The sequence below is a fragment of the Jaculus jaculus genome, chromosome 9 (assembly GCF_020740685.1).
Source record: "Jaculus jaculus isolate mJacJac1 chromosome 9, mJacJac1.mat.Y.cur, whole genome shotgun sequence".
NCBI lineage: Eukaryota > Metazoa > Chordata > Mammalia > Rodentia > Dipodidae > Jaculus > Jaculus jaculus.
Window position 1 is genome coordinate 10,042,706 of NC_059110.1, and position 15,080 is coordinate 10,057,785.

At 46.5% G+C, this 15,080-nt stretch overlaps 1 protein-coding gene across 8 annotated transcripts in view; it reads right to left on the reverse strand.

The window, feature by feature from the left end:
- Arid1b (AT-rich interaction domain 1B) overlaps positions 1–14,833 on the reverse strand; it is a 389,392-nt gene extending 374,559 nt beyond the window's left edge. For 3 of the 8 annotated variants that reach the window (XM_045159610.1, XM_045159609.1, XM_045159607.1), the window contains exon 1: positions 13,178–14,830. In XM_045159610.1, coding sequence (XP_045015545.1) covers positions 13,178–14,755 — 1,578 coding nt within the window. In that variant the 5' untranslated portion in view covers positions 14,756–14,830. Of the gene's footprint in view, positions 1–13,177 lie in introns of all 8 variants that reach the window. The other 5 variants (XM_045159608.1, XM_045159611.1, XM_045159614.1 and 2 more) reach the window with 3 other exon arrangements.
- Positions 14,834–15,080: the final 247 nt, after the last annotated feature.

Consider the following 15,080-nt stretch of genomic DNA (forward strand, 5'->3'; position numbering starts at 1 on the left):
CAAATTTCAATTCACAGAGCACATGGCTAATCTACATATGTGAAGGTCACGGCACTTCAGTCAGAGAGGTTAAGAATGGAACAGCTCACGCAAGGGGTTGTCTTAAACATCTTGGCATGATGCCCAACAAGTAAGATTGTTGAAAAGCCATAGATAGCTTCTGGCAGCAGCGAGGGGAAAAATATTTTGATCATGTGATACTGTGCACACTACCTAGTGTATTTCAAATGTGAGACTTTTAGAGTCACTATAAAAAGTACCACATATGCAAAGTAAGTCCAGATTTCAGCTTAACCAATTTAGCAATGCTAATACATCTTCCTCTTCATCAAGTGTCCCCTATGGAGTTTCAAGAAACATGGGAGACACAAGTGCCAATATAAAGATGACCCACTGGCTCAAGTAATGTGACAGCTGAGTACAATTTCTTTGTATCAGTAAAATATTGAAAAGGGTATTTGGGCTAAAAAATCATCACTTCTATAAGTTGTCCAAGCACACTGTCTTATTAAAATGCCTCTTCAGCTGGGCGTGGTGGCGCACGCCTTTAATCCTGGCACTCAGGAGTTAGAGGTAGGAAGATCGCCGAGAGTTCGAGGCCAGCCTGAGGCTACATAGTTAATTCCAGGCCAGCCCGAACCAGAGTAAGACCCTACCTCAAAAAAAATGCCTCTTCTCCATTCCCTCCACCCTAATGTCTCCCCTCGGTGGTAACACAGGCACGTGGGGAATTACAGGACTTGGGCAACATGCAAAGCTCCCATCCTCACCAATCAATCGCAGAATCAAAGTACACATTAGTGTCCGGCAGTGGGCACAGGGCCGATGCTTCTCACAATGGCCAAGGAGGGACGCAGGCTGGCTACACACCATGGCCAACAGGTGAGAGGAAAGGAGAGGAGCCCAGGCAGTGAACAAGTCTCCTCCAGCCAGGCCCAGGGCCCCATCCTGCATGTTTTCTGGATTGGCAAGAGAAGTTAGAAGGCGCTGACACTAAGGGGGAAGGAGCAGTTTTGAAGGCCAGCAAACTTCTACTCAGTGTGACTGTAATGTCAACCCACTTAATTCATAGGGAAAATTAATTAGGAGCAAGAGAGCCAATTTGGAAGTTGAATACTAACAATTTCCCTCAACTCAAAATCCACATTGCTAGGAGGCCATATTTCTAATTAAGTGCAGTAAGTAATATAAGAACAACCCACAAACTGTCTTATTTAATTAATCTAACCGCTGATATTTACTTATTCGGAAATCTAAGGACAGTTCTCTATGCTAAACAATGAACACACGGGTTTAACAATTTACAAGCATTTTCTGCAATCTCATTGTCTGGCTTGGCACCATAAACCTAAATTAGCCTTCTGAATTTATTTTTCCTTATCAATGAAAAAAATGTGACTATTAGAAAACAGGAAACTACAGCTCACATTTTAGATTTGGTTAATAACTTAAGTTTTCCTAAATCTGGCAAACTATAGACACATCAGGAAAACAAACTGACAGGCTAGAAATATGCTTTAAATATTAACACATTTGCTCTGGGAGAAAAACCTGATAGGCTGATATATTAACTAATAAAGAGCCACTTCAAACTCAGTTTATATCCTTAATAATGTGAAAATACTATTTTTGTCACTTTATTAAAAAGGTCCTTTTCACTGCCAGGTACCTTACCAGTACCTTATAAAGTCTATTCCTGGGGTTGGAGAGATGGCTTAGCTTGCCTGTGAAGCCTAAGGACACGGGTTCAAGGCTCGATTCCCCAGGACCCACGTTAGCCAGATGCACAAGGGGGCTCACGCGTCTGGAATTCATTTGCAGTGACTGGAGGCCCTGGCGCGCCCACTCTCCTCTCTCTCTATCTGCCTCTTTCTCTTTCTGTAGCTCTCAAATAAATAAAAATAAACAAAAAATATGTAAAAAACAAAGAAAGAAAGAAATGTAAAGCACAGAGCCAGGGTTGGGCATGGGCATGGGAGCACACCTTTAACCCCAGCACTCCAGAGGAGACAGAGATAGGATTGCTGTGAGTTCAAGGCTACCTTAAGACTACAAAGTGAGTTTCAGGTCAGCCTGGACTAGAGAGAGACAAAAAAAAAAAAAAAGACAGAGAGGTGCAGTAACTTGCCAGAGGTCACACAGGTACTAAAATAAAATTCCAATCCTGATGCTCTGTAACCTGTTCACTTTCAGCTCTTGCCTTGCCCGGCTTCCATCTCCAGACTGTCCACCTGGGGCTAAAGTCTGTTTACCAACCAAGTCTTAGCTTATTAAAGCTCATCCTTGGGCTGGAGAGATGGCTTAGCAGTTAAGCGCTTGCCTGTGAAGCCTAAGGACCCCGGTTCGAGGCTCGGTTCCCCAGGTCCCACGTTAGCCAGATGCACAAGGGGGCGCACGCATCTGGAGTTCGTTTGCAGAGGCTGGAAGCCCTGGCACGCCCATTCTCTCTCTCTCCCTCTATCTGTCTTTCTCTCTGTGTCTGTCGTTCTCAAATAAATAAATAAATAAATAAATAAATAATAAAAAATATTAAAGCTCAGCCTTGGGCTCCTTTCCCTTCCCTTCAGCCTCTGTGTTAAGTCTCTCTAACAACAAAACCACTCCTGCACCATCTTTTACCCTGCATCTGTTCACTTGTCTTCAAGCAGGCCCACGTCACCAAGGCACCTCATCACCCACAGCACAGTGCCAAGCACAGAGGGGCTGCTCTCTACCTGAGCCTGATGACCATGCACCTGCTTTGGTGGCACGAAGCTGGAGTGCCAAAGCCCATACACACTGGGTTCTTCAGAGACTCGTAATTCCCTCATGCTAAGGACACCGTAAAGCTACTTCTATAGACGAGTCCATCACATGAACAACACCCAAAACAAAATGTGAATTAGAATTCCTTTCTCATCACATCATAGCACCCAACACCTTCTGAGCTGGCCTCCCAAGGCAGTGAACACTGGCTCACCAGAGCTCCTGGCAACTGACATTGGAAGTAAACAAAATTCCCTGAGAAATGTTCATTGTGGATACAATATCAACTACCCTTCAAGCATTTTGTTTGTTTGTTTGTTTGTTTGTTTGTTTGTTTGTTTGTTTGTTTTTTCCAGGTAGGGTCTCACTCTAGCTTAGGCTGACCTAGAACTCACATTGTAGCCCCAGACTGGCCTCAAAATCACAGCGATTCTCCTACCTATTCTTCCCCAAAGTGCTGGGATTTAAAATGTGTAACCAGATGCCTAGCTAGTATTTCTTATGGTGTACTTTTTAATTAATGTATTAGGCTTTTAGACTAGTGTATAAAGTAATGGATTTATACGTGATTACATTTTGTTCTCATTCATTCTGCTCACCACTGCCCTTCCCCGCTGTCCTCTCTGCTCTCCAGCTGACTTCCTTTCTTCCTCCAGTCAGTCTCCTTCAGATAGTACACCTGGAGGGCTGTGGTCTTTTTCCACACACAGTGCAGAAGAGGAATGCAGCCATTCACTTCAGTTTCTACTGTGTGAGACTACCATCATCAACCAGCAAAAGCTATGGAGCGCATGCTCTGTTTATTCTGAGTATCATAAACACCAACCATTGCTCAGTATTTGTTCAGAGTGGAATTTAATGTTATCCTTGATAGTTTTATGCACCTCAGCATTTTTTTTTTTTAATTTTCAACCTGTCTGAGGGAAGCCCTCAGCTTTCTTGAGATTTACATTCATTATTTTGACTACTTAAGAGGCGGCCCTCACCCCCACGTTTAGTAAATTATAATTCTGCTAGAAACCAAATCTGAGTAATACATTCAACACTGAAGCACACTCAGAAGTGAGTTATTTAGCTAATAAGAGCCAAAAGTCTAATTGCCCAGAAGCTCTAAGACTCCTAGTTTTAAATTTTTCAAAAATTTGTTCCTGAGCACAAAGTAGTGCTTCTGAAAAGACGTAACTTTTGCACGTCATGAACATGGACAGTCCAGTAACTATAAGGAAGGGCTGATTCTCAGCCAGGACAGGCCTTCCTAACTACTATTACTACCAATAACAAGCACCTACACACACAGGAACCAAAAACCAAACCATGGTCCACGAAGAAAGTCACACTGGGATGCACTGGGAGAATCAGCTCAGGTCTCAAGCTTGCATTCACTGAACACACTCGGGGGTGTAAGAAGCCAGGCTAGGGTATAGCTGACTGCAGCCATGAGTTTGAAATTTCAAGGCAGCACACATCTTCAGAGCTGGGAGGGGCTGGACATCACCTAGTTGATGGGACAAGGGCTTGTCAGAAGCACACACCAAAAAGCAGCAGCGTCAGGCTGAACCCAGAAAGCAAGCAGGAAGGGAGAGGGGCCACAGGCAGAGAGGCAGAGGCTACCTCAGGGAAGGTTCTTAGCAACCACTCCAGAAAAGGAAACCAAACTACACAGGGAACGGCTGTGGAAGCCCACCTGTGAGCCAAGGCCTGGCCAAGCCATGATCTTTCAACCCCAGGAGAGGATGCCTCACAAAACAGTCACCTTCTCCCATAAATGCTCATCATCCCAGAAATAAAACAACAAAATATGCCTGCTGCTTCCTCCGAAAGCTACCTGCTCAGCAGCAGTATTTTATATTGCATTTCCAAGGCCATTCGTAACTCAATGGGTAAAGTGAATTCATTTTTACAAAAGACTCCGAAATGACAAATTTTAAGACATTACAATGGTTTAAAATGTGGCACTTAACATTTCAAAACTTAAGGGCTGGTGAAGTGACACAGTGGAAAGAGTGTCTGTGGCACAAGCAAGAGGGCCTGAGTTCAATCCCCAGCACCCCTCTAAACAGCTGGGGTTACACACACACACACACACACACACACACACACACACACACCACTGCGTACACATGCGTGCAAAAAATTAAAAACATAAATGCCAACATGTTGATCAATTTTGGAATCGCCAATCCTTTCAGGATCAGGCTATGAAGTCTGGTAAGTAGTTGAACTTCTAAGACACAGAGAGAAACAGATGACACTACGCATTCCGGAACCGCCTCCACTAATCCTGAGTGCCTGGCTTTCTGGAAGGTTTATTTCAGGCCTCAAGCGAGCAGGAGCTGCAGCTACTCCTCGGCCGCGTGCATTATCCAAACAGTCACCAGAAATACCCCAGGAGCGAAGGCGCTTCCCAAGCTGAGTGCAGTGTTTAACTTTCTCTCCAAGAGTCGATGTAATGTAGAAAACTGAGAAAAAAAAAAAGGACCATTCTATATAAATTTCAGTGATTATATTTTCCATTTTTAGTGCCTATTCTCTGTAATGGAGCTACATTTAGCTCTGGCACAAAGCCGGGAACTGAATGGCAGAAATGGTAGTCGCTAGATAACATCAACCTGCAATCACTTGGGTGCCAAAATCCATTCCCCCACTGCCAAAGAGCAGGCCACTGGACTGCAGACCCACAGGGTTGCTAGTCAGGCTTTATAAAAAAGGGGTGTGGTGGTGTACGCCTTTAATCCCAGCACTCGGGAGGCAGAGGTAGAAGGATTGCCGCCATGGATCACCGTGAGTTTGAGGCTACCCTGAGACTCCATAGTGAATTCCAGGTCAGCCTGAGTTAGAGTGAGACCCTACCTCGAAAAAACAAAAAAAAGCCAGTTCTACGTCAATGATGCCAAAACCCCATGATCTGGTGCTCTGGCAACAACTGCATTGTCCACAGGGACACAGCAGAGACCCAGACCCCAGTCACTGCCTATGTCTGGCACAAGGCTGATTGAGAAAACCAGTGCTCAATAATTATCTGCCAACTGGTTGTCTAGGACAAGCATCTGCCTAATACACACCTCACAGCATACACAAATGCTAACGTTTACACCTTGAATGACTACCACTTCTCAGTACAGGCTCTTCAGTCAGTGCTCTCCTCTGCATCCTCTAGAATCTGTATCACATGCCCAGAACTGATCACATGAAGGGGTGACTACATATTGGCACAAGAAGTAAAGTACAATTCTAATACATATGTACACGCGCACACGCACACACCTATTCATAAAGATGTAAGCAGGATCTCTTCCACAGCAGCCTTTACATTTTAATTTAAAGGCCAATCATCCTATCTTAGCTTTTCTTCCATGTAGAAAGAACTTGTAGTTCTGCAGAGAATCAAATACTAACATGAGGGGGGCACAAGCATGGAAGAACACTCCCATCACCTGGCCTGCCGTTTGTCCTAGGCTATGGAGACAACACACACAAACTCTTAAAGTACAGAAGGAAAAAAAATCACTACTATGATTTCCCCTAATAGTACAAAAATAAAACAAATGCCTAAAAAAAAGACTAAAAATGCAAAAAGACAGGAGTGGTCCTGGCAAGAGTTAATTTTTATATCCTATTCCCAGAGTAAAAGGCTTATCTCCACAAAATAATCTTCAACTTGAGAAAAGCTCTGAAAATCTGTTTATTTACTTTTTTTTAAAGTGTTTTATTTTTATTTATTTAAGTGTGAGAGTGAGTGAGGCATATAGACAGAGAATGGGCACACCAGGGCCTCCAACCATTGTAAACAAACTCCAGACACATGCACTACCTTGTGCATCTGGCTTATGTGAGTCCTGGGGAGTCGAACCTGGATCCTTTGGCTTTGCAGGCGAACACCTTAACCGCTGTCATCCCTCCAGCCCTTTTTTAAACTTTTAATGTCATAATTATGACACAATTACAATGACACAATCACACATGCATTTCCAAAAAGACCAAACCTATGACAATGCAAAATCAGAATGGGAAGAAACAGACCAATCAAAAACAAAGCCATCACTAGCATTCTAAGGGAACCAGAGGAAATTTGCCAATAAACTATGAAGTGGCAAGATTAACAGTCATAAAAACATGTGTAAGTATAATACATAGTAAGAGTTAACAATGTTGAAGCCTGACAGGAAGAAATAAATATTCATTTCTGCTTACAAAGATGAAAAATACTAGAGAGATGGATATTGGTGATGGCTAAAGACCATGGATATACCTAAAGCCATTGGACTGCATGTCCATAAGTGGTTGAACACTAAATCTCATGTTGTATGTGCTTTTATCAATCTAAGAAAGTACATGTCTAGATATATAAAACACAGACATGGTACTGCTGTCGAGAATTTTCTTCTAAATTCCATCAAAAATGGCTTCGCTTCCTCTGTCACTCAACAAGGAACGACCTCGTGTCTGGTTCCCAAGACTCATCTTCCACCCCGGCCCCAGCAGACACGTGACGCGCACCCTACCCTCTACCCTCGCTCAACCCCAAAGGCTCAACTTTAGATTCTGCTGACATCTACCCAATTGCAGTAATGGAAATGAGTGTCTTCTGTCTGTGCTTAAAACTGTAAGGCTTCAGTCTCTGTCCTGGCAGTAAGTCTCATGCAGCAAACAAATTAATTTCATCACTAATGTATCTGTCAAATTCAGTAGCCTTCTAATATTCTTGGCATTGATCCACATAAGAGTTTAAAAACTCCTCTGGATCCTATTCAAATAAGTAAATTTTAAATAGTTTTCTTAACAACTAATCCAAATGAAGGTCTTTAAAAGGGCTGAGGATGTAGTGCTTGCTAGCATGCACCAAGCCCCGGGTTCAACCCCTAGCAATGCTCGCAACCAGGCCTGGTGCCACATGCGGGTAAACCCAGCACTCAGGAGGTTGAGGCACAAGGTCATCCTCAGCCACACAGCAGAGCAGAGAAGTCAGCCTGGACTCTATGACACCCTGTGCCAAAAAATCTTTGAAAGTAAACCATGTTTGGTGAAAACTTAGATAAACTCACTCAATCTGAACCGTTAAATTAAAACCAGTCTATGTATATCAATAGTATAATTTATTCTGATGTTAGCATGGGGAAAAGTAAGTAGATTCTTAAGGTCACTCAGGCAATAACTAAGTGACACCTAAATCAGTTTCTATTCATCAAAGTTCTAAAGAGAAAAAGTCACTAAAGTATACCAAAGTTTCAGATCAGAATTAATTCAACCACCCAATTAAATCACAAAGGGCCACTTAGTCTTATGCAAATCGCCTCCAAGCAGGACCTGTAACAGTGAATAATATTCCCAGTCTATTTTCTATATAAACATCTTCTTGGTAGAGGCGCAGTCCTGCCTGCTGCTCCTCCCCCACACCACCGGGGAGCAGGACTTGGGACTCCTCAGCCTCAAGCATGCATACACAGCGAGTGTGCAGCCTCGTTCCCCGTCCACAGAGAATGAAAAGCGTCCTGCTCCAAAGAACACTCCATCAGAAAAGGCACACGGCCCAAATCCTCCAGTTCCAAAAAGGCCTAAGAGGTAGGTATGGCCCCTTAAGTAAAACAGCGTTGTGAAATGTCATAAAAATTTTATACCATCCATTTTGAAAATGTAAATACTGCAAAAAAAATTAATGAGATTCTTATTAATATTCATTTGCAGCCTCCATAAATCTGCTGTTTTAAGTAACACATGATAGTTTAATCCAACATAAATATCACCCACAAATTTACAAATCTAGACAACCCAAAATGAAAGTGACACGGGCCACAAAACACGGCTCACAGCTCCAGGCCCTGGGCAGCGTCAGTCCGCGCAAGGCAGCGAGAAAGGCTGGCAGAACCAGGCTGGCTCCCTGGCCACCCAACCAAACAGCATCTGCAGTGGTCTCCACAAGGAGGAAAATGTCAAACATCCTAACAAATTCGAAATCCCTCTCCAGAGAGGGCAGGGTTAAGTGAATGAAACGATCCCCCTTCTGGGTTTGCCGATCCCCGTTCTGGGTAAAACCGGCAAGACTGGTAGGTATCTTAGGAATCGGTGTTGCTATTACAGCAGAAGTCAGCTTTTTACATATGCCCAGCCCAAATTATAAAGGAATAAGATCCATTAATGAGAACCAACTAAAAATCCAACCCCCATTACACCTGTTTGCTGTGTCCAGTAAGACTGTTAAATCTTCCTGTACCTTGTCCTATATTTTTCAATAGTTCTCAAACCAGAATTAATGCTAATTTTTTTTAATCATAATTAAAACATTATTCTCTTTAACCCTAGTAAAGGAACAGGCTGTTTAGAGGTTAAGTAGATCAGTAAAAGCGTCCAATTATCATCTGGGTTATTTCCATGCCAATAACACACTTCTGATACAATATGAGACTGAGAAAAATGGAATAAGTATTAAAAACATAGCCAAAAATGCAATCTTACGTGCAGATTTTAAAAAACCAAAAGAAAGAAGAGTCAAGATCAAAAGTAAGAATATGTACCCTAGAATATACTTGCTGATTTAATATTAATGGTAACTAAGTTTGTGATAGCTACCTTAAAAGTGGTCCACTATAAAAGCAAGCAAAATCAAAATTCACACAAAATCAAGGTTCCCAGTTAAGAAAAAATTAAGTTCTAAGTATTTTCATCTCATATAACATAAAAATAGAAAATTCCACAAACTTTTATTATATTTTCTTTTTTGTTGTTGTTGTTTCTTAAACATAGGTCTTTTCTATGAACCACTACAACCAAGTTCACCGAAAAACTACATAGCAGCTAACCATACCTAGGCAAATATGTAAGTTTAGGCCACAAAAAAGTCTTCCTAAGATTTGAGATACCAGCTAATCCAGGATTCCATGGGGAAAAGAGAGGGAATAATCTTGGGGCACATTGTATCTTAAATCCATGTTAGGATAAGAAGGGCTGTGGAGCCTCCTGCTTTGTAAGCCAGTTAACCACTTTTTTTCATGATAAATAAGACTTAATTATTTATTTTAGAAAACTGAAGATTAAATAGCAGAAATAGATTTTATCACAAGTATGGACTTCCTAAAATGTTACCTATATGAGCAGACCTCAGTGCTCCTATTTAAATACTTATCTCAGAAAAAAAATGTAATAACAAACTGAATCATAAAAAGGTTTATTTCAGTCTCTAAAAGACCCTCCCCCTACAAAAGGGGTAGGTTTTGTGCCCAATGACAAAATACATTTGCCATCCAATACAAACCATTTCCCTAAAACCAAAAATGAAACTAAATGTGTTAAAAGCTAAAAATAAAAAAGTGTTTCCATCATTTAATATGACTTGATATTTTATGAACCATAGTCATGTAGTAATTTAATATTTTGAATAATTGACTGTTTTGAGCAGTTAACGTAGTAAATACTAAATAATATTGTTCTTCCAAAAGTGGGGGGGGGGAGTATGAAAAAAATACATTCCACATATTATTTATTGGAAAAGTACCTAAGAGAAATCTGAATTGAGAGAGGTCTTATGCCTGTCCTTTTATCCTTTCAAAAAAAAAATAATAATAAGCTATTCCCAAGGGCCACAATGAGGACATAATGGATTTACTCTCATTCCAAGAAAACAAAATACTTAAAATAAATGATTGGTACCATTAACAAATAATACTCTGAAAGTACCAAAGACCTACATTTACCTCTAACTTCAGAATCATTTGTAGTTTACAAGCATGATAATTTTCAACTATCCCTTTAAAAGCAAGCTGACAAAGCAAAAAAAAAAAAAAAAAATCACATGGGCTTATTTTCAGTTTCTCTTTATTACTTTTACTGTGTAAATCAAAACCAAAAATTGAATCACAAATATAAGAATAGGAAAAACATTCTTATTAAAAGTAAAAGTCCACTAACTAAAAATATGAGAGCAGTACATACCAATGTCCAGCCTAGGGTTCATGTGATTATTTATTAAATTCAGGCTTTTATTCACTCTCTGCTCAAAAACACAATTATTAAAATACACTTTCCTAAAACAAATGAGCTAAGTAAAAACATGAAAACATCCACTGCTATTCCCTTCTGGCAGATTAGAATTTTCAAACGTTCACAACATTAAGATGAATACGAGAGAAAAATTATTTGGAAAACACACACACACAGTACAACTAGCCTGTAATGTGTTTGCCCTAATTCACAAGCAGTTCAAAGAAGGTTCATATTACTTAATCTAACAAAATAATCAAGCGGGGGGAGGGGAGATGCTTGGGGCTTTTCTATATTCTGCAAATCAGAAGCTAATATAAAATGATGTTTAGGATTTTCACAGAGATTTTTCATTGTTTCCCTTTTACCTAACTGTTCTCTGCAAAAAAATTAGTCTTCTCATTTTGTGGTTTTTAAATATGCCAATTCTAACCAAAACTCTTCATCCACAACCATCTTAGAATGGTCACAACTGTGAAAATACAAATTGAGAGCTTCACTATGGTTTCAAAAGCTAATTAAATATCAAATACACAGCTTTATTCGGGTTTCAGCTAATTAAATATCATCAAAAGGTATTGTTCCATATCAGAATCTTGAAATTTTAGATGTTATATTGAACTACATGTGCTGATAAAATTAAAATATTACCCATCATTTAATTTGCAAAAGGCAGAGTTTAATGAAAAGCTTTAAACAATGCCCAAATTGGTCCAATTTGTGCTTTAATTACTTCTCAATGGTCAAATCTTCAGCCCACAATTAAAGTCCGTGATAAATGTAATGTCCATATTGTAAGATTGTCATCAAAAGCCCTGACATTTTTTTTTTTTGTAAATGCCCAAACACTGGACACAAGCATCATGTTTCTCTACATTTAATCCTCTTATTACTAACTATGATTCATAACAATTTAAGCTCTAAATAGTATTCAACCTTCCATCTGCTTGTAATAGAGTTCGGTTATTATTTGTGGCAGGATTTTTTTTTTTTTTTTTTTTTTTGTGACTGTACTGCTCTACACTTCTATTTACATCAGCAGTGCTAAATGCCCAATGGTGAGAGGGGAGCCAATCAGATGGCAGATTAGATGTCAACTCAGAGGCAGCTGTCTGGAGACTATTACAGCCAGTTTACCTCCACAATTCAAATTCCAAACCTTGCAAAGGAGATCAAGTCAGTCTTCGGGCTCAGCCCATGCTACCAAGAAACAAGCCGGAGTACGGGGTCACTTCCTAAGCACGCTGAAGGCGGGGGGCACTCGGGCGACAGCGAAATAGAGAAATGCCAAGTAAACACGACCCACAGACACCCACTGGCACCGGCCTGCTGCCCTTTACTAGGTTTGCTGAATAAAATGCATGCCTAACCCACGACCAAAGATGAAAATAAGGAGAAGAAGAAAATAAGTTCAATCGATCCGGAATCAGTTCCTTCCACCTCGCCCGCCGGTTGAAGGTGACTCTTTTCAGGCGGCCCTGAGCCCCACCATGGATCCCCCCTGGCTTGGGTTGAGGAAAGAAGCGATGTAATATATATACATATAATGTGTGTGTATATATATATATATGCATAATATATTACATATGTATATGTATATATATATATGATTGTTTTTTTTTATTTTTCCCTCCACATCGTTGCAAAAATCTGGGTCTTACATCCCCCAAGCTGGAAGCCCCACACCGAACATCCTCGGGGGGCGGCCGTGCTGACCACCACCGAAAGCCTCCGCTGGTCACAAACCTCACCTTTTCTTTCTTTCTTTTTATCTTTTCCTTCTTTTTCTTCCCCCCCTCCACCCTCCACTCGCTCACCCCGGCTTTTTAACCTCAGGATCGGGTGTGGGGGGGGGGGCGTGCGAGAAAGTTCCTCCCTCTGCGCCCAGCCGCGGCACCTCGAGGGTCAGCACCGGGCACCCCCGGTCCGGCGCCCCCACCCCCGGAGGCACGGCGGCGCCGCGGGGTCCCCGTCGTCCTCCGCGCACCGCACCCCCCGGCCGGGGCTCGGGCTTCAGCAACGCGGCGGCCCGGGAGCCCGCGGGGTGGGGCCTGCGGAACCTGCAGGCCGTCCCGGGCCTCGGAGCTCGCGGCCCCCGGGCGGCCGGGCGCGGCGCGGCCAAGCGCGGCAGCCGACGTGCCCGGGGCCTCGAACGCCCGAGCCTGGGCCCCGCGGCGGCGGCGGCGGCGGGGGGAAGAGAGGAACCGGGGCCGCACGGACGGGCCGGGAGCCGAGCGAGGCTCGCTCGGCGCCCCCAGCCCGCCCGCAGCCCCGCAGCCCCGCAGCCGCCACGAGCCCCGGGCGGGAAGCGGCCCCGCCGCCGTCGCCCCCCGGGGTCCGGCTGCGCGAGAGCGGGAGCCGGAGCGAGAGAAAAGTGCCGGGCGAAGAAAAGAAAAGTCGGGCGGGCGGGCGCGCGCCGAGGCCCCGGGCGGAAGCAGGCCCCGGCCGGCGCGAGGGTTACCTGGGATCTGCCCATGGTGGGTCCGGGAGTGCCGGGGCTCATCGCCGGGTGACTTCTTTGTTGTGCGGCCGCCCAGGCCGGGCTGGCAGCGGCGTACGGAGAGCTCAAGTCCTTGCCCAAGCCCATGCCCGCGGACGCCTGCTGGCCGCCCGCCGCCGCCCCCGCGGCCGCCGCCGCCGCCGCCGCCGCTGCCGCTGCCGCCGCCGCCGCCTGGGACTGGGGCTGCGACGGCGGCGGCGGCGGCGGAGGCGCGCTGGGGCTGCTGTAGTCGGGGTAGCTGCCCCCGTAGCTCCGCATCATGGGGCTGGGCGACGTGAGCAGCTGGTTGAGGGTCGGCGTGGCCCCCGACGGGTGCTGATTCTGTCCGGCGAAGCGTTGGAAACCCCCGGCCGCCGTGCCGGCGGCCGCCTTGCTGAGGCTCGCGGCCCCGCCGCCCCCGGGGCCCATCATCATGCCGCCGCCGCCGCCGCCGCCGCCTTGCTGCCGAGGGGAGCTCAACACCCCGTACCCCGAGGACGAGCCCCCATAGCTGCCGCCGCCGCCGCCGCCGCCGCCACCGCCGCCGCCGCCGCCGCCTCCTGCTGCTGCTGCCGCCGCCGCCGCCGCGGCCGCCGCCGCCACAGCTCCCGCTCCTGCTGCTGCTGCTCCTCCTCCTCCTCCTCCACCTCCTCCTCCTCCTCCTCCTCCTCCGCTGCCTCCTCCTCCTCCGCCGCCGCCGCCCGCGCCGGGCCGGCTGTAACCCGGATAATGGTTGTACTGGCTGTTGGGGTACCCTTCGTGGGAGTTGTGCAGGGGGTCCATACTGTTGGGGGTTCCTGCGGCGGTGGAGGCGGAGTGCATCATCCCCATCCCGGGGCTTTGTTGTCCGCCATGTTGATCAAAGCAAGGCCCAGTGCGGCCGCCGGGGCCGCCGCTAGCAGGGGCAGCGCTACCATAGTAATTATTAAACTCCGAGACGGCCGCGGAGCCGCCACCGCCGCTGCCACCCCCGGGCACGGCGACCGGTGGTTGCTGCTGCTGCTGCTGCTGCTGTTGCTGCTGCTGCTGCTGTTGCTGCTGCTGCTGCTGTTGCTGCTGCTGTTGCTGCTGCTGCTGCTGCTGCTGCTGCTGCTGCTGCTGCTGGGCGCCCAGGCCCGGGTGCTCGAAGCGGCCACCCGTAGGCTCCCCCATCTTGGGCGGCGCGTCGTCCTCATCGGCCGGCTTGCTCAGTAGAGGCTGGCCCTGGGGTTCGGTCTGATTGCCCGAGGCACAGTCCTTGGAGCGTCCATGTTGCGGCTGTTCCATATCCGGGCAGGGCAGAGGCGCGCCGCCACCCGCGCCTCCCAGGCTGTTGTTGGAAATGGGATGTTGCTGCTGCTGCTGCTCCTGCTGCTGCTGCTGCTGCTGCTGGAACTGGTTTAGCTGCTGCTGTAGTGCGTGGTGGTGGTGGTGGTGGAGGAGGAGGTGGTGATGGTGGGCATGCTGCTGGTGGTGGTGGTGGGCATGGTGGTGGTGGTGGTGGTGGTGGTGATGGGGCGGTGCGGCGGGGGCCTCGCCAACGGCTTTCAGTTTGTGGTTGGGGAGCAGCCCCGTCTCCATAGCCGAGCCGAGGTCGGCCGAGGAGGAAGAGGATGCCGCCGCCACGGAGGAGGAGGAGGAGGAGGAGGACAGCGCGGCGGCGCTTCCACCCTCCCTGAGAGCCGCCTCGGAGCCGCCGCTCTTGGCGCTGTTGGAGCTGGCGGCGGCCGCGGCGCGCGCGTTATGGGCCATGTTCAGTTCGTGACGGGGGTGCAGGGGGTGGTGGTGCACATTATTCAAGCCGCCGCCCCCCAGCATGGGTCCCGGAGCTGCCGAGGCCGCTGCCGCCGTGCCGCGCGCCCCCGCCTCGAGGTCCCGGGCTCTGGGCACCGACCTCGGCCCGGGG